Source organism: Salvelinus fontinalis, chromosome 11 (genome assembly GCF_029448725.1).
Source record: "Salvelinus fontinalis isolate EN_2023a chromosome 11, ASM2944872v1, whole genome shotgun sequence".
Taxonomy (NCBI): Eukaryota; Metazoa; Chordata; class Actinopteri; order Salmoniformes; family Salmonidae; genus Salvelinus; species Salvelinus fontinalis.
In genome coordinates, this window is record NC_074675.1 from 56234922 (window position 1) to 56254921 (window position 20000).

The window sequence follows — 20000 nt, forward strand, 5'->3', positions numbered from 1 at the left end:
TAGCTGTGTGTGTGTGTCCAGCTGAGTGTGTGTGTAGATGTGTTTGTGTGTCCAGCTGAGTGTGTGTGTAGTTGTGTGTGTGTGTCCAGCTGAGTGTGTGTGTAGCTGTGTGTGTGTGTCCAGCTGAGTGTGTGTGTAGCTGTGTGTGTGTGTGTCCAGCTGAGTGTGTGTGTAGCTGTGTGTGTGTGTCCAGCTGAGTGTGTGTGTAGCTGTGTGTGTGTGTGTCCAGCTGAGTGTGTGTGTAGCTGTGTGTGTGTGTGTGTGTCCAGCTGAGTGTGTGTGTAGATGTGTTTGTGTGTCCAGCTGAGTGTGTGTGTAGCTGTGTGTGTGTGTCCAGCTGAGTGTGTGTGTAGCTGTGTGTGTGTGTCCAGCTGAGTGTGTGTGTAGCTGTGTTTGTGTGTCCAGCTGAGTGTGTGTGTAGCTGTGTGTGTGTGTCCAGCTGAGTGTGTGTGTAGCTGTGTGTGTGTGTGTCCAGCTGAGTGTGTGTGTAGATGTGTTTGTGTGTCCAGCTGAGTGTGTGTGTAGCTGTGTGTGTGTGTGTCCAGCTGAGTGTGTGTGTAGATGTGTTTGTGTGTCCAGCTGAGTGTGTGTGTAGCTGTGTGTGTGTGTCCAGCTGAGTGTGTGTGTAGCTGTGTGTGTGTGTGTCCAGCTGAGTGTGTGTGTAGATGTGTTTGTGTGTCCAGCTGAGTGTGTGTGTAGCTGTGTGTGTGTGTCCAGCTGAGTGTGTGTGTAGCTGTGTGTGTGTGTCCAGCTGAGTGTGTGTGTAGCTGTGTGTGTGTGTCCAGCTGAGTGTGTGTGTAGCTGTGTGTGTGTGTCCAGCTGAGTGTGTGTGTAGCTGTGTGTGTACCTGAGAAGGCAAGGAGAACCAGCAGTAGACAGGTTAGCAGGCTGATAACAGGGACGAGGATGAGGAGGAGAAGACGAATATAGTTCTTTGACGAGGTCATCTTCTGAGGACACACTTCACCCGAGGACCGACCCCTGGTCGTGTCCTCATCAGCAACCTACACACAGAGAGAGGGGAGACAGAGAAACGAGACAGAAGTGGGGACAGAGAGGAGACAGAGACTCAAACACAGAGAGACCGAGAGAGAGAGAGAGAGAGAGAGAGAGAGAGAGAGAGAGAGAGAGAGAGAGAGAGAGACAGTACTATAACTAACAGTTAGATAGGTCAGCAGTATTATAACTAACAGTATTATAACTAACAGTATTATAACTAACAGTTAGATAGGTCAGCAGTATTATAACTAACAGTTAGATAGGTCAGCAGTATTATAACTAACAGTTAGATATAGTATCTCTATACATCACTAGTGGTAAACCAAAGACCTCGATGGTTAATTTAGCCGACTGACCCACACTCACAGCAGTATTACAGAATTCTGTTTGGTTGGTTGAATCGTTTTTTAAAGGTCCCCCTGAGTTAACCTGTAGCCTAGTTGGTTGAATAGTTGTATAAGGGTCCCCCTGAGTTAACCATACCTGTAGCCTAGTTGGTTAAATAGTTGTATAAAGGTCCCCCTGAGTTAACCATACCTGTAGCCTAGTTGGTTGAATAGTTGTATAAGGGTCCCCCTGAGTTAACCTGTAGCCTAGTTGGTTAAATAGTTGTATAAGGGTCCCCCTGAGTTAACCATACCTGTAGCCTAGTTGGTTGAATAGTTGTATAAGGGTCCCCCTGAGTTAACCTGTAGCCTAGTTGGTTAAATAGTTGTATAAGGGTCCCCCTGAGTTAACCTGTAGCCTAGTTGGTTAAATAGTTGTATAAGGGTCCCCCTGAGTTAACCATACCTGTGGCCTAGTTGGTTAAATAGTTGTATAAGGGTCCCCCTGAGTTAACAATACCTGTAGCCTAGTTGGTTAAATAGTTGTATAAAGGTCCCCCTGAGTTAACCATACCTGTAGCCTAGTTGGTTGAATAGTTGTATAAGGGTCCCCCTGAGTTAACCTGTAGCCTAGTTGGTTAAATAGTTGTATAAGGGTCCCCCTGAGTTAACCATACCTGTAGCCTAGTTGGTTGAATAGTTGTATAAGGGTCCCCCTGAGTTAACCTGTAGCCTAGTTGGTTAAATAGTTGTATAAGGGTCCCCCTGAGTTAACCTGTAGCCTAGTTGGTTAAATAGTTGTATAAGGGTCCCCCTGAGTTAACCATACCTGTGGCCTAGTTGGTTAAATAGTTGTATAAGGGTCCCCCTGAGTTAACCTGTAGCCTAGTTGGTTAAATAGTTGTATAAGGGTCCCCCTGAGTTAACCATACCTGTAGCCTAGTTGGTTAAATAGTTGTATAAAGGTCCCCCTGAGTTAACCTGTAGCCTAGTTGGTTAAATAGTTGTATAAAGGTCCCCCTGAGTTAACCTGTAGCCTAGTTGGTTGAATAGTTGTATAAGGGTCCCCCTGAGTTAACCTGTAGCCTAGTTGGTTAAATAGTTGTATAAAGGTCCCCCTGAGTTAACCTGTAGCCTAGTTGGTTAAATAGTTGTATAAGGGTCCCCCTGAGTTAACCTGTAGCCTAGTTGGTTAATTAGTTGTATAAAGGTCCCCCTGAGTTAACCTGTAGCCTAGTTGGTTGAATAGTTGTATAAGGGTCCCCCTGAGTTAACCTGTAGCCTAGTTGGTTAAATAGTTGTATAAGGGTCCCCCTGAGTTAACCTGTAGCCTAGTTGGTTGAATAGTTGTATAAAGGTCCCCCCGAGTTAACCTGTAGCCTAGTTGGTTAAATAGTTGTATAAGGGTCCCCCTGAGTTAACCTGTAGCCTAGTTGGTTGAATAGTTGTATAAGGGTCCCCCTGAGTTAACCATACCTGTAGCCTAGTTGGTTAAATAGTTGTATAAAGGTCCCCCTGTGTTAACCTGTAGCCTAGTTGGTTGAATAGTTGTATAAAGGTCCCCCTGAGTTAACCATACCTGTAGCCTAGTTGGTTAAATAGTTGTATAAGGGTCCCCCTGAGTTAACCTGTAGCCTAGTTGGTTGAATAGTTGTATAAGGGTCCCCCTGAGTTAACCTGTAGCCTAGTTGGTTAAATAGTTGTATAAAGGTCCCCCTGAGTTAACCATACCTGTAGCCTAGTTGGTTAAATAGTTGTATAAAGGTCCCCCTGAGTTAACCTGTAGCCTAGTTGGTTGAATAGTTGTATAAAGGTCCCCCTGAGTTAACCATACCTGTAGCCTAGTTGGTTAAATAGTTGTATAAAGGTCCCCCTGAGTTAACCTGTAGCCTAGTTGGTTAAATAGTTGTATAAAGGTCCCCCTGAGTTAACCTGTAGCCTAGTTGGTTGAATAGTTGTATAAGGGTCCCCCTGAGTTAACCTGTAGCCTAGTTGGTTAAATAGTTGTATAAAGGTCCCCCTGAGTTAACCATACCTGTAGCCTAGTTGGTTAAATAGTTGTATAAGGGTCCCCCTGAGTTAACCTGTAGCCTAGTTGGTTAAATAGTTGTATAAGGGTCCCCCTGAGTTAACCATACCTGTAGCCTAGTTGGTTGAATAGTTGTATAAAGGTCCCCCTGAGTTAACCATACCTGTAGCCTAGTTGGTTAAATAGTTGTATAAAGGTCCCCCTGAGTTAACCTGTAGCCTAGTTGGTTAAATAGTTGTATAAAGGTCCCCCTGAGTTAACCTGTAGCCTAGTTGGTTGAATAGTTGTATAAGGGTCCCCCTGAGTTAACCTGTAGCCTAGTTGGTTAAATAGTTGTATAAAGGTCCCCCTGAGTTAACCATACCTGTAGCCTAGTTGGTTAAATAGTTGTATAAGGGTCCCCCTGAGTTAACCTGTAGCCTAGTTGGTTAAATAGTTGTATAAGGGTCCCCCTGAGTTAACCATACCTGTAGCCTAGTTGGTTAAATAGTTGTATAAAGGTCCCCCTGAGTTAACCTGTAGCCTAGTTGGTTAAATAGTTGTATAAAGGTCCCCCTGAGTTAACCTGTAGCCTAGTTGGTTGAATAGTTGTATAAGGGTCCCCCTGAGTTAACCTGTAGCCTAGTTGGTTAAATAGTTGTATAAAGGTCCCCCTGAGTTAACCTGTAGCCTAGTTGGTTAAATAGTTGTATAAGGGTCCCCCTGAGTTAACCTGTAGCCTAGTTGGTTAATTAGTTGTATAAAGGTCCCCCTGAGTTAACCTGTAGCCTAGTTGGTTGAATAGTTGTATAAGGGTCCCCCTGAGTTAACCTGTAGCCTAGTTGGTTAAATAGTTGTATAAGGGTCCCCCTGAGTTAACCTGTAGCCTAGTTGGTTGAATAGTTGTATAAAGGTCCCCCCGAGTTAACCTGTAGCCTAGTTGGTTAAATAGTTGTATAAGGGTCCCCCTGAGTTAACCTGTAGCCTAGTTGGTTGAATAGTTGTATAAGGGTCCCCCTGAGTTAACCATACCTGTAGCCTAGTTGGTTAAATAGTTGTATAAAGGTCCCCCTGAGTTAACCTGTAGCCTAGTTGGTTGAATAGTTGTATAAAGGTCCCCCTGAGTTAAACATACCTGTAGCCTAGTTGGTTAAATAGTTGTATAAGGGTCCCCCTGAGTTAACCTGTAGCCTAGTTGGTTGAATAGTTGTATAAGGGTCCCCCTGAGTTAACCATACCTGTAGCCTAGTTGGTTGAATAGTTGTATAAAGGTCCCCCTGAGTTAACCATACCTGTAGCCTAGTTGGTTGAATAGTTGTATAAAGGTCCCCCTGAGTTAACCATACCTGTAGCCTAGTTGGTTAAATAGTTGTATAAGGGTCCCCCTGAGTTAACCTGTAGCCTAGTTGGTTAAATAGTTGTATAAGGGTCCCCCTGAGTTAACCTGTAGCCTAGTTGGTTAAATAGTTGTATAAAGGTCCCCCTGAGTTAACCATACCTGTAGCCTAGTTGGTTAAATAGTTGTATAAGGGTCCCCCTGAGTTAACCTGTAGCCTAGTTGGTTGAATAGTTGTATAAAGGTCCCCCTGAGTTAACCATACCTGTAGCCTAGTTGGTTAAATAGTTGTATAAGGGTCCCCCTGAGTTAACCTGTAGCCTAGTTGGTTGAATACTTGTATAAGGGTCCCCCTGAGTTAACCTGTAGCCTAGTTGGTTATATAGTTGTATAAAGGTCCCCCTGAGTTAACCTGTAGCCTAGTTGGTTAAATAGTTGTATAAGGGTCCCCCTGAGTTAACCCGTAGCCTAGTTGGTTAAATAGTTGTATAAAGGTCCCCCTGAGTTAACCATACCTGTAGCCTAGTTGGTTAAATAGTTGTATAAAGGTCCCCCTGAGTTAACCTGTAGCCTAGTTGGTTGAATAGTTGTATAAAGGTCCCCCTGAGTTAACCATACCTGTAGCCTAGTTGGTTAAATAGTTGTATAAGAGTCCCCCTGAGTTAACCTGTAGCCTAGTTGGTTGAATAGTTGTATAAAGGTCCCCCTGAGTTAACCATACCTGTAGCCTAGTTGGTTAAATAGTTGTATAAGGGTCCCCCTGAGTTAACCTGTAGCCTAGTTGGTTGAATAGTTGTATAAGGGTCCCCCTGAGTTAACCTGTAGCCTAGTTGGTTATATAGTTGTATAAAGGTCCCCCTGAGTTAACCATACCTGTAGCCTAGTTGGTTAAATTGTTGTATAAAGGTCCCCCTGAGTTAACCATACCTGTAGCCTAGTTGGTTAAATAATTGTATAAAGGTCCCCCTGAGTTAACCTGTAGCCTAGTTGGTTGAATAGTTGTATAAAGGTCCCCCTGAGTTAACCATACCTGTAGCCTAGTTGGTTGAATAGTTGTATAAAGTTCCCCCTGAGTTAACCATACCTGTAGCCTAGTTGGTTAAATAGTTGTATAAAGGTCCCCCTGAGTTAACCATACCTGTAGCCTAGTTGGTTGAATAGTTGTATAAAGGTCCCCCTGAGTTAACCTGTAGCCTAGTTGGTTAAATAGTTGTATAAGGGTCCCCCTGAGTTAACCATACCTGTAGCCTAGTTGGTTAAATAGTTGTATAAAGGTCCCCCTGAGTTAACCTGTAGCCTAGTTGGTTGAATAGTTGTATAAAGGTCCCCCTGAGTTAACCATACCTGTAGCCTAGTTGGTTAAATAGTTGTATAAAGGTCCCCCTGAGTTAACCTGTAGCCTAGTTGGTTGAATAGTTGTATAAAGGTCCCCCTGAGTTAACCATACCTGTAGCCTAGTTGGTTAAATAGTTGTATAAAGGTCCCCCTGAGTTAACCTGTAGCCTAGTTGGTTAAATAGTTGTATAAAGGTCCCCCTGAGTTAACCTGTAGCCTAGTTGGTTGAATAGTTGTATAAGGGTCCCCCTGAGTTAACCTGTAGCCTAGTTGGTTAAATAGTTGTATAAAGGTCCCCCTGAGTTAACCATACCTGTAGCCTAGTTGGTTAAATAGTTGTATAAGGGTCCCCCTGAGTTAACCTGTAGCCTAGTTGGTTAAATAGTTGTATAAGGGTCCCCCTGAGTTAACCATACCTGTAGCCTAGTTGGTTAAATAGTTGTATAAAGGTCCCCCTGAGTTAACCTGTAGCCTAGTTGGTTAAATAGTTGTATAAAGGTCCCCCTGAGTTAACCTGTAGCCTAGTTGGTTGAATAGTTGTATAAGGGTCCCCCTGAGTTAACCTGTAGCCTAGTTGGTTAAATAGTTGTATAAAGGTCCCCCTGAGTTAACCTGTAGCCTAGTTGGTTAAATAGTTGTATAAGGGTCCCCCTGAGTTAACCTGTAGCCTAGTTGGTTAATTAGTTGTATAAAGGTCCCCCTGAGTTAACCTGTAGCCTAGTTGGTTGAATAGTTGTATAAGGGTCCCCCTGAGTTAACCTGTAGCCTAGTTGGTTAAATAGTTGTATAAGGGTCCCCCTGAGTTAACCTGTAGCCTAGTTGGTTGAATAGTTGTATAAAGGTCCCCCCGAGTTAACCTGTAGCCTAGTTGGTTAAATAGTTGTATAAGGGTCCCCCTGAGTTAACCTGTAGCCTAGTTGGTTGAATAGTTGTATAAGGGTCCCCCTGAGTTAACCATACCTGTAGCCTAGTTGGTTAAATAGTTGTATAAAGGTCCCCCTGAGTTAACCTGTAGCCTAGTTGGTTGAATAGTTGTATAAAGGTCCCCCTGAGTTAAACATACCTGTAGCCTAGTTGGTTAAATAGTTGTATAAGGGTCCCCCTGAGTTAACCTGTAGCCTAGTTGGTTGAATAGTTGTATAAGGGTCCCCCTGAGTTAACCATACCTGTAGCCTAGTTGGTTGAATAGTTGTATAAAGGTCCCCCTGAGTTAACCATACCTGTAGCCTAGTTGGTTGAATAGTTGTATAAAGGTCCCCCTGAGTTAACCATACCTGTAGCCTCGTTGGTTAAATAGTTGTATAAGGGTCCCCCTGAGTTAACCTGTAGCCTAGTTGGTTAAATAGTTGTATAAGGGTCCCCCTGAGTTAACCTGTAGCCTAGTTGGTTAAATAGTTGTATAAAGGTCCCCCTGAGTTAACCATACCTGTAGCCTAGTTGGTTAAATAGTTGTATAAGGGTCCCCCTGAGTTAACCTGTAGCCTAGTTGGTTGAATAGTTGTATAAAGGTCCCCCTGAGTTAACCATACCTGTAGCCTAGTTGGTTAAATAGTTGTATAAGGGTCCCCCTGAGTTAACCTGTAGCCTAGTTGGTTGAATAGTTGTATAAGGGTCCCCCTGAGTTAACCTGTAGCCTAGTTGGTTATATAGTTGTATAAAGGTCCCCCTGAGTTAACCTGTAGCCTAGTTGGTTAAATAGTTGTATAAGGGTCCCCCTGAGTTAACCCGTAGCCTAGTTGGTTAAATAGTTGTATAAAGGTCCCCCTGAGTTAACCATACCTGTAGCCTAGTTGGTTAAATAGTTGTATAAAGGTCCCCCTGAGTTAACCTGTAGCCTAGTTGGTTGAATAGTTGTATAAAGGTCCCCCTGAGTTAACCATACCTGTAGCCTAGTTGGTTAAATAGTTGTATAAGGGTCCCCCTGAGTTAACCTGTAGCCTAGTTGGTTGAATAGTTGTATAAAGGTCCCCCTGAGTTAACCATACCTGTAGCCTAGTTGGTTAAATAGTTGTATAAGGGTCCCCCTGAGTTAACCTGTAGCCTAGTTGGTTGAATAGTTGTATAAGGGTCCCCCTGAGTTAACCTGTAGCCTAGTTGGTTATATAGTTGTATAAAGGTCCCCCTGAGTTAACCATACCTGTAGCCTAGTTGGTTAAATTGTTGTATAAAGGTCCCCCTGAGTTAACCATACCTGTAGCCTAGTTGGTTAAATAATTGTATAAAGGTCCCCCTGAGTTAACCTGTAGCCTAGTTGGTTGAATAGTTGTATAAAGGTCCCCCTGAGTTAACCATACCTGTAGCCTAGTTGGTTGAATAGTTGTATAAAGTTCCCCCTGAGTTAACCATACCTGTAGCCTAGTTGGTTAAATAGTTGTATAAAGGTCCCCCTGAGTTAACCATACCTGTAGCCTAGTTGGTTGAATAGTTGTATAAAGGTCCCCCTGAGTTAACCATACCTGTAGCCTAGTTGGTTGAATAGTTGTATAAAGGTCCCCCTGAGTTAACCATACCTGTAGCCTCGTTGGTTAAATAGTTGTATAAGGGTCCCCCTGAGTTAACCTGTAGCCTAGTTGGTTAAATAGTTGTATAAGGGTCCCCCTGAGTTAACCTGTAGCCTAGTTGGTTAAATAGTTGTATAAAGGTCCCCCTGAGTTAACCATACCTGTAGCCTAGTTGGTTAAATAGTTGTATAAGGGTCCCCCTGAGTTAACCTGTAGCCTAGTTGGTTGAATAGTTGTATAAAGGTCCCCCTGAGTTAACCATACCTGTAGCCTAGTTGGTTAAATAGTTGTATAAGGGTCCCCCTGAGTTAACCTGTAGCCTAGTTGGTTGAATAGTTGTATAAGGGTCCCCCTGAGTTAACCTGTAGCCTAGTTGGTTATATAGTTGTATAAAGGTCCCCCTGAGTTAACCTGTAGCCTAGTTGGTTAAATAGTTGTATAAGGGTCCCCCTGAGTTAACCCGTAGCCTAGTTGGTTAAATAGTTGTATAAAGGTCCCCCTGAGTTAACCATACCTGTAGCCTAGTTGGTTAAATAGTTGTATAAAGGTCCCCCTGAGTTAACCTGTAGCCTAGTTGGTTGAATAGTTGTATAAAGGTCCCCCTGAGTTAACCATACCTGTAGCCTAGTTGGTTAAATAGTTGTATAAGGGTCCCCCTGAGTTAACCTGTAGCCTAGTTGGTTGAATAGTTGTATAAAGGTCCCCCTGAGTTAACCATACCTGTAGCCTAGTTGGTTAAATAGTTGTATAAGGGTCCCCCTGAGTTAACCTGTAGCCTAGTTGGTTGAATAGTTGTATAAGGGTCCCCCTGAGTTAACCTGTAGCCTAGTTGGTTATATAGTTGTATAAAGGTCCCCCTGAGTTAACCATACCTGTAGCCTAGTTGGTTAAATTGTTGTATAAAGGTCCCCCTGAGTTAACCATACCTGTAGCCTAGTTGGTTAAATAATTGTATAAAGGTCCCCCTGAGTTAACCTGTAGCCTAGTTGGTTGAATAGTTGTATAAAGGTCCCCCTGAGTTAACCATACCTGTAGCCTAGTTGGTTGAATAGTTGTATAAAGTTCCCCCTGAGTTAACCATACCTGTAGCCTAGTTGGTTAAATAGTTGTATAAAGGTCCCCCTGAGTTAACCATACCTGTAGCCTAGTTGGTTGAATAGTTGTATAAAGGTCCCCCTGAGTTAACCTGTAGCCTAGTTGGTTAAATAGTTGTATAAGGGTCCCCCTGAGTTAACCATACCTGTAGCCTAGTTGGTTGAATAGTTGTATAAAGGTCCCCCTGAGTTAACCTGTAGCCTAGTTGGTTGTTAGAAGAGACTTTCAGACGTGCTCACCTCAAAACTCACAATAATGACTTTGCCAGGAGTGGGAGACAGGACATTACAAATTATTATTATTATTATTATAATTAATAATAATTATTATTATTATTATTATTATTATTATTATTATATTACAAATGACAGAGCCATACAGACTCTATTTATATATCTCTTCTCTCTACAGGGTCCTTGTACATAACAGTGCGCAAAGAACTCCGCCTTCACCGAAAATAAGTGATAATAACTCCTAGCACGTCGTTAATTAGCTTACCACTTCACATATGCTAAACGTCACCTCTCCTGTTCACATGGGACTGGCCGTTACCGAGTTGATCATTTCGCTCTGACCCAAGTGGATGTAACGGAAAAGAACGGAGCTCTAACGGAAAAGAACGGAGCTCTAACGTAACCAGAGAGGATATGATACTCTGGTGATCGGGGGAATCCTTTCCTTCCAGGTAAGTTACGAGGGGGGTGAGGTCTCCGGTGCCCGTTTTTTCCACTAACGGAAGCAACACTAGGACTACGCGTCATCTCCAGCCCTTAAGTGTGTGTGTGTGTGTGTGTGTGTGTTGGGGGGGGGGGGGTATTTTTAACCGCGAGGTATTTTTCGCTTCAGACTTTCCGTTCAGCCAGCCGCACAGCCGCGTGCCCCCGGTGCTAGGACGAGGGAATCTGAACTCTCCACTCAAGAGAAATACGTTTATTTTTAGAGAGAGGGGGGGGGGGGGGAGAAAGTGTGACTGTGTTCTGTCTCCCACACGTTGGAGCGCGAGCGGTGGAAACGCGACGTTCCCGGTGCCACGCTCGAGGAGAAGGGGAGACGGTTTCACACCTCGTGCGCTTTAAATAGGAGCCGCGCAGCTGGCGCACGTACCTGCGGGCCAGTTAACCGGTCAGACCGGAAGAGATCTGTTGGATTAAATAATCTCCTGGTGGGAAATAACCGAATCAGACAGAGGGAATGTGAACCAGCCGTCCGCGAAGAATGTGGGCATTCTGTCTAGCCCATAAAAGTAGTGTTTTGTGTGTTGTTTTTGGCCAAAGTTTCTCCAGAGATTTTCTCACTACAATTTAATATCAGCTAAAATGTTTATATGGAGGCGTGGACTATTTATGAATTAAATAGATCATTTATCATAGGACTAAAGCCATTAGGCTTACAGAACCATTACAGATCCAAATAAATGGCACGCAGGAGAAAAATAATGTTCTCTAATAGCCTCTAAAATATTTAGAGAGCAGAGGAGGGTGAAAGGGAGAACGGATGTGAAAGAGAGAGAAGAGATGAAAGATCTAGAAAGGTGGTTTCTTACCCCAGTGCCGCTGAATGTGACGTGAGGGACCGTGCAGTCTCCAGACGATAACATGATGCTGCCTCCCTCTTTACCCTCACCTCACACACTCATCTCTGTCCCGTACGGTAGACGGTAAATCTCTGGTAGCCTAGTGCTGCTCTGGGAGACTCCAGGGGAAAGACTCCAGGCAGAACCTCTACCGTCCTATCCATACCCGGACTCCTCCCACTAACACACGCACACTCCCTCTCTCTCTCACGCGACTCTCTCTTACTCTCTCTCCCGGACTCCCTGACTTTCTCTCTCCCCCCTGACTCTCACTGACTCTCTCTTACTCTCTCCCTGACTCTCTCTTACTCTCTCCCTGACTCTCTCTTACTCTCTCCCTGACTCTCTCTTATTCTCTCCCTGACTTTCTCTTACTCTCTCTTACTCTCTCCCTGACTCTCCCTGACTCTCTCTTACTCTCTCCCTGACTCTCTCTTTCTCTCCCCCGTCTCTCTCTCTCCCTGACTCTCTCTTTCTCTCCCCCGTCTCTCTCTCTCCCTGACTCTCTCTTTCTCTCCCCCGTCTCTCTCTTACTCTCCCCGTCTCTCTCTCCCCCGACTCTCTTACTCTCTCCGACTCTCTCTCCCCCGACTCTCTCTTACTCTCCCCCGTCTCTCTCTCTCTCTTCAACTCTCACACTCCTGCTCTTGTTTCCTTAGATTCTGAGAAACTTTCACACAGATTTGACCTGTGCGTCAACATGAATATAATTTAGCGAGACGGCTGGCAGGGACGTCCGCCCTCAGAGTGAGAGACCAGGTAAAGGCACAGTGTGATCAAATAGCCAGGGTCAGACCAGGACACATGCACCATGACCCTGTGTGTCGGTGGTGTGTGTGTGTGTGTCGGTGGTGTGTATGTGTGTCGGTGGTGTGTGTGTGTGTGTGTGTCGGTGGAGTGTGTGCGTGCCGGTGGTGTGTGTATGTGTGTCAGTGGTGTGTGTGTGTGTGTGGTGGTGTGTGTGTGTGTCGGTGGTGTATGTGTGTGTGTGTGTCGGTGGTGTGTGTGTGTCGGTGGTGTGTGTGTGTGTCGGTGGTGTATGTGTGTGTGTGTGTGTGTGTCGGTGGTGTGTGTGTGCGTGTGTGTCGCCAGAACACCACAGGGCATCATCAACAGTTGAGACATGAACATAGACTTCATTATTTCCAAATTCAGATTTTATTTTAATTTTATTACACAAAACAAAGTACCATCAATCATCAGATCAGCCCCAACAGATAATAACAGATAATATCAGATAATAACAGATATCAGATAATAACAAATAATAACAAATAATATCAGATAACAACAGATAACAACAGATAACAACAGATAACATCAGATAACATCAGATAATATCAGATAATAACAGATAATAACAGATAATATCAGATAATAACAGATAATATCAGATAATAACAGATAACAACAGATAATATCAGATAATATCAGATAATAACAGATAATATCAGATAATAACAGATAATATCAGATAACAGATAATATCAGATAATAACAGATAATAACAGATAATAACAGATAATAACAGATAACAACAGATAATATCAGATAATATCAGATAATAACAGATAATATCAGATAATAACAGATAATATCAGATAATATCAGATAACAGATAATAACAGATAATTTCAGATAATAATAATAATGGTCATTCATATCAATAATAATGTTAATAATAAGAATATCACTTGTAATAATGAGACTAAATATGTTTGCCCTATTCCCTATGAGGTCTAACATAGTTCACCGGGTTCCATTTCAGACCCATTCTAATAGGGTTCCATTTCAGACCCATTCTAATAGGGATCCATTTCAGACCCATTCTAATAGGGTTCCATTTCAGACCCATTCTAATAGGGATCCATTTCAGACCCATTCTAATAGGGTTCCATTTCAGACCCATTCTAATAGGGTTCCATTTCAGACCCATTCTAATAGGGTTCCATTTCAGACCCGTTCTAATAGGGTTCCATTTCAGACCCGTTCTAATAGGGTTCCATTTCAGAGCCGTTCTAATAGGGTTCCATTTCAGACCCATTCTAATAGGGTTCCATTTCAGACCCATTCTAATAGGGATCCATTTCAGACCCATTCTAATAGGGATCCATTTCAGACCCATTCTAATAGAGTTCCATTTCAGACCCGTCCTAATAGGGTTCCATTTCAGACCCATTCTAATAGGGTTCCATTTCAGACCCATTCTAATAGGGTTCCATTTCAGACCCGTTCTAATAGGGTTCCATTTCAGACCCGTCCTAATAGGGTTCCATTTCAGACCCGTTCTAATAGGGTTCCATTTCAGACCCGTTCTAATAGGGTTCCATTTCAGACCCATTCTAATAGGGATCCATTTCAGACCCATTCTAATAGGGATCCATTTCAGACCCGTCCTAATAGGGTTCCATTTCAGACCCATTCTAATAGGGTTCCATTTCAGACCCATTCTAATAGGGATCCATTTCAGACCCATTCTAATAGGGTTCCATTTCAGACCCGTCCTAATTGGGTTCCATTTCAGACCCGTTCTAATAGGGTTCCATTTCAGACCCATTCTAATAGGGTTCCATTTCAGACCCGTTCTAATAGGGTTCCATTTCAGACCCATTCTAATAGGGTTCCATTTCAGACCCATTCTAATAGGGTTCCATTTCAGACCCATTCTAATAGGGTTCCATTTCAGACCCGTCCTAATAGGGTTCCATTTCAGACTCGTTCTAATAGGGTTCCATTTCAGACCCATTCTAATAGGGTTCCATTTCAGACCCATTCTAATAGGGATCCATTTCAGACCCATCCTAATAGGGTTCCATTTCAGACCCATTCTAATAGGGATCCATTTCAGACCCGTTCTAATAGGGTTCCATTTCAGACCCGTCCTAATAGGGTTCCATTTCAGACCCATTCTAATAGGGTTCCATTTCAGACCCATTCTAATAGGGATCCATTTCAGACCCATTCTAATAGGGTTCCATTTCAGACCCATTCTAATAGGGATCCATTTCAGACCCATTCTAATAGGGTTCCATTTCAGACCCATTCTAATAGGGTTCCATTTCAGACCCATTCTAATAGGGTTCCATTTCAGACCCATTCTAATAGGGTTCCATTTCAGACCTGTTCTAATAGGGTTCCATTTCAGACCCGTTCTAATAGGGTTCCATTTCAGACCCATTCTAATAGGGATCCATTTCAGACCCATTCTAATAGGGATCCATTTCAGACCCATTCTAATAGGGTTCCATTTCAGACCCATTCTAATAGGGTTCCATTTCAGACCTGTTCTAATAGGGTTCCATTTCAGACCCATTCTAATAGGGTTCCATTTCAGACCCATTCTAATAGGGTTCCATTTCAGACCCATTCTAATAGGGATCCATTTCAGACCCATTCTAATAGGGTTCCATTTCAGACCCATTCTAATAGGGTTCCATTTCAGACCCGTTCTAATAGTGTTCCATTTCAGACCCATTCTAATAGGGTTCCATTTCAGACCCATTCTAATAGGGATCCATTTCAGACCCATTCTAATAGGGTTCCATTTCAGACCCATTCTAATAGGGATCCATTTCAGACCCATTCTAATAGGGTTCCATTTCAGACCCATTCTAATAGGGTTCCATTTCAGACCCATTCTAATAGGGTTCCATTTCAGACCCATTCTAATAGGGTTCCATTTCAGACCCATCCTAATAGGGTTCCATTTCAGACCTGTTCTAATAGGGTTCCATTTCAGACCCGTTCTAATAGGGTTCCATTTCAGACCCGTCCTAATAGGGTTCCATTTCAGACCCATTCTAATAGGGTTCCATTTCAGACCCGTCCTCTCTCCTCTGCTTCTACTGTAGACAGCTGTATGATCTTAACATCATCTGAACCAGGTAGAGTGTCTGTGTGTGTGTGTGTCTGTGTCTAACCCATTTGTATGAGATAGAAAGCGACAGCAGACAGTAGAACTCCACCCAGAGACACCATGACCACCGCTCTATACCTCCTCCAACCACCCTCCGCCTCCTCCTCTTCCTCTCCTCTCTTCCCTCGCTTCTTACGTCTGCCCTTCTGACGCTTCTCAAAGGCTTCCAACTCAGCCTGAGAGGGATGGAGAGAGAGGGGAGAGAGGGATGAGAGAGGGGAGAGAGGGATGGAGAGAGAGGGAGAGAGGGATGGAGAGAGAGGGAGAGAGGGATAGAGAGAGAGGGAGAGAGGGATGGAGAGAGAGGGGTGAGTATGAATAATGTTACAGTCGCTGAGGTGAACAGTAACAGTCCTACTGAACTTTGGGGAACACCCCAAATAACCAACACAATCACAATTTCCATGTATCTGTTCCACAAACAGAGAGAGGAGGGTAAAGGGAGAGAGAGAGAGAGGGGAGGAAAGGGAGAGAGAGGGGAGGAAAGGGAGAGAGAGGAGAGGGAAAGGGAGAGAGAAGGGGAGAGAGAAATGGAGAGAGAAGGGGAGAGAAAAGGGGAGAGAGAAAGGGAGGGAGAAGGGGAGAGAGAAGGGGAGAGAGAAGGGGAGAGAGAAGGAGAGAGAAGGAGAGAGAAGGGGAGAGAGAAGGGGAGAGAGAAGGAGAGAGAAGGGGAGAGAAGGGGAGAGAGAAGGGGAGAGAGAAGGGGAGAGAGAAGGGGGGAGAGAAGGGGAGAGAGAAGGGGAGAGAGAAGGGGGAGAAGGGGAGAGAGAAAGGGAGAGAGAAAGGGAGAGAGAAAGGGAGAGAGAAAGGGAGAGAAAGGGGGAGAAGGGGAAACTCACCTGATGTTTCTTCCTGTCTTCCTCCAGGGCTGCATTCTCTTCTGCTTCTTTCACCTACACATAATTATGACATCATCAGATGTTGAGTACACAATGTTCCTATGTCACACCCCCACCAGGGTCCATGTAACTAATACCCAGCAGGGTCCATGTAACTAATACCTCCACACCCACCAGGGTCCAGGTAACTAATACCTCCACACCCACCAGGGTCCATGTAACTAATACCTCCACACCCACCAGGATCCAGGTAACTAATACCTCCACACCCACCAGGGTCCATGTAACTAATACCTCCACACCCAGCAGGGTCCATGTAACTAATACCTCCACCCCCACCAGGGTCCATGTAACTAATACCTCCACACCCACCAGGGTCCATGTAACTAATACCTCCACACCCACCAGGGTCCATGTAACTAATACCTCCACACCCACCAGGGTCCATGTAACTAATACCTCCACACCCACCAGGGTCCATGTAACTAATACCTCCACACCCACCAGGGTCCATGTAACTAATACCTCCACACCCACCAGGGTCCATGTAACTAATACCTCCACACCCAGCAGGGTCCATGTAACTAATACCTCCTCACCCACCAGGGCCATGTAACTAATACCTCCTCACCCACCAGGGTCCATGTAACTAATACCTCCACACCCACCAGGGTCCATGTAACTAATACCTCCTCACCCACCAGGGTCCATGTAACTAATACCTCCACACCCACCAGGGTCCATGTAACTAATACCTCCTCACCCACCAGGGTCCATGTAACTAATACCTCCACACCCACCAGGGTCCATGTAACTAATACCTCCACACCCACCAGGGTCCATGTAACTAATACCTCCACCCCCACCAGGGTCCAGGTAACTAATACCTCCACCCCCACCAGGGTCCATGTAACTAATACCTCCACCCCCACCAGGGTCCAGGTAACTAATACCTCCACCCCCACCAGGGTCCATGTAACTAATACCTCCACACCCACCAGGGTCCAGGTAACTAATACCTCCTCACCCACCAGGGTTCAGGTAACTAATACCTCCACACCCAGCAGGGTCCAGGTAACTAATACCTCCACACCCACCAGGGTCCAGGTAACTAATACCTCCACACCCACCAGGGTCCATGTAACTAAGACCTTCACACCCACCAGGGCCATGTAGAGATCCATCCAGAGATCCATGAGTTGTTTCTGTCAGAGCTCCTGTGTAAATGGGGATCTGGGGGCGCCTACCTCATACATCTGTGTGTGTATAAAGTGTGTTTGTGTATAAATTGTGTGTATAAAGTGTGTGTGTGTGTGTGTGTGTGTGTGTGTGTGTGTGTGTGTGTGTGTGTGTGTGTGGGGGTGGGTTACCTCGTCGGCCTTTCTCCGTAGGGCTTTACATGATTCATTACAGTCCACCTGAGTCTGGTCCTCTCTGCTTTTATAACACAGCAGCTCCTACATCATGACAGACACTACAGTATTAATAATATATACCAGTCTGGTCCTGTCTGGTTTTATAACACAGCAGCTCCTACATCATGACATAGAGACTACAGTATTAATAATATATACCAGTCTGGTCCTGTCTGGTTTTATAACACAGCAGCTCCTACATCATGACATAGAGACTACAGTATTAATAATATATACCAGTCTGGTCCTGTCTGGTTTTATAACACAGCAGCTCCTACATCATGACATAGAGACTACAGTATTAATAATATATACCAGTCTGGTCCTGTCTGGTTTTATAACACAGCAGCTCCTACATCATGACATAGAGACTACAGTATTATTAATATATACCAGTCTGGTCCTGTCTGGTTTTATAACACAGCAGCTCCTACATCATGACATAGAGACTACAGTATTAATAATATATACCAGTCTGGTCCTGTCTGGTTTTATAACACAGCAGCTCCTACATCATGACATAGAGACTACAGTATTAATAATATATACCAGTCTGGTCCTGTCTGGTTTTATAACACAGCAGCTCCTACATCATGACATAGAGACTACAGTATTAATAATATATACCAGTCTGGTCCTGTCTGGTTTTATAACACAGCAGCTCCTACATCATGACATAGAGACTACAGTATTAATAATATATACCAGTCTGGTCCTGTCTGGTTTTATAACACAGCAGCTCCTACATCATGACATAGAGACTACAGTATTAATAACATATACCAGTCTGGTCCTCTCTGCTTTTATAACACAGCAGCTCCTACATCATGACATAGAGACTACAGTATTAATAATATATACCAGTCTGGTCCTGTCTGGTTTTATAACACAGCAGCTCCTACATCATGACATAGAGACTACAGTATTAATAATATATACCAGTCTGGTCCTGTCTGGTTTTATAACACAGCAGCTCCTACATCATGACATAGAGACTACAGTATTAATAATATATACCAGTCTGGTCCTGTCTGGTTTTATAACAGAGCAGCTCCTACATCATGACATAGAGACTACAGTATTAATAATATATACCAGTCTGGTCCTGTCTGGTTTTATAACACAGCAGCTCCTACATCATGACATAGAGACTACAGTATTAATAATATATACCAGTCTGGTCCTGTCTGGTTTTATAACACAGCAGCTCCTACATCATGACATAGACACTACAGTATTAATAATATATACCAGTCTGGTCCTGTCTGGTTTTATAACACAGCAGCTCCTACATCATGACATAGAGACTACAGTATTAATAATATATACCAGTCTGGTCCTGTCTGGTTTTATAACAGAGCAGCTCCTACATCATGACATAGAGACTACAGTATTAATAATATATACCAGTCTGGTCCTGTCTGGTTTTATAACACAGCAGCTCCTACATCATGACAGACAATATAGTATTAATAATATATACCAGTCTGGTCCTGTCTGGTTTTATAACACAGCAGCTCCTACATCATGACATAGAGACTACAGTATTAATAATATATACCAGTCTGGTCCTGTCTGGTTTTATAACACAGCAGCTCCTACATCATGACATAGACACTACAGTATTAATAATATATACCAGTCTGGTCCTCTCTGCTTTTATAACACAGCAGCTCCTACATCATGACATAGACACTACAGTATTAATAATATATACCAGTCTGGTCCTGTCTGGTTTTATAACAGAGCAGCTCCTACATCATGACATAGAGACTACAGTATTAATAATATATACCAGTCTGGTCCTGTCTGGTTTTATAACAGAGCAGCTCCTACATCATGACATAGAGACTACAGTATTAATAATATATACCAGTCTGGTCCTGTCTGGTTTTATAACACAGCAGCTCCTACATCATGACATAGAGACTACAGTATTAATAAAATATACCAGTCTGGTCCTGTCTGGTTTTATAACACAGCAGCTCCTACATCATGACATAGAGACTACAGTATTAATAATATATACCAGTCTGGTCCTGTCTGGTTTTTATAACAGAGCAGCTCCTACATCATGACATAGAGACTACAGTATTAATAATATATACCAGTCTGGTCCTGTCTGGTTTTATAACACAGCAGCTCCTACATCATGACATAGAGACTACAGTATTAATAATATATACCCGTCTGGTCCTGTCTGGTTTTATAACACAGCAGCTCCTACATCATGACAGACACTACAGTATTAATAATATATACCAGTCTGGTCCTGTCTGGTTTTATAACACAGCAGCTCCTACATCATGACATAGAGACTACAGTATTAATAATATATACCAGTCTGGTCCTGTCTGGTTTTATAACACAGCAGCTCCTACATCATGACATAGAGACTACAGTATTAATAACATATACCAGTCTGGTCCTGTCTGGTTTTATAACAGAGCAGCTCCTACATCATGACATAGAGACTACAGTATTAATAATATATACCAGTCTGGTCCTGTCTGGTTTTATAACAGAGCAGCTCCTACATCATGACATAGAGACTACAGTATTAATAATATATACCAGTCTGGTCCTGTCTGGTTTTATAACACAGCAGCTCCTACATCATGACATAGAGACTACAGTATTAATAATATATACCAGTC

General features: G+C 43.5%; 2 protein-coding genes across 2 annotated transcripts in view; both read right to left on the reverse strand.

Moving 5' to 3' along the window:
• Window positions 1-11316, reverse strand: part of corin (corin, serine peptidase) — a 213503-nt gene extending 202187 nt beyond the window's left edge. The window contains exons 1-2 of the mRNA XM_055937047.1: window positions 11144-11316; window positions 848-1004 (exon numbers count right to left, since the gene is read on the reverse strand). Coding sequence (XP_055793022.1) covers window positions 848-1004; window positions 11144-11197 — 211 coding nt within the window. The 5' untranslated portion in view covers window positions 11198-11316. The remainder of the gene's footprint in view (window positions 1-847; window positions 1005-11143) is intronic.
• A 992-nt stretch (window positions 11317-12308) lies between these two features.
• Window positions 12309-20000, reverse strand: part of LOC129865979 (uncharacterized) — a 10475-nt gene continuing 2783 nt past the window's right edge. Inside the window, exons 2-4 of the mRNA XM_055939104.1 lie at window positions 17299-17385; window positions 15929-15982; window positions 12309-15265 (exon numbers count right to left, since the gene is read on the reverse strand). Of these exons, the coding sequence (XP_055795079.1) occupies window positions 12897-14972 (2076 nt within the window). The 5' untranslated portion in view covers window positions 14973-15265; window positions 15929-15982; window positions 17299-17385 and the 3' untranslated portion in view covers window positions 12309-12896. The remainder of the gene's footprint in view (window positions 15266-15928; window positions 15983-17298; window positions 17386-20000) is intronic.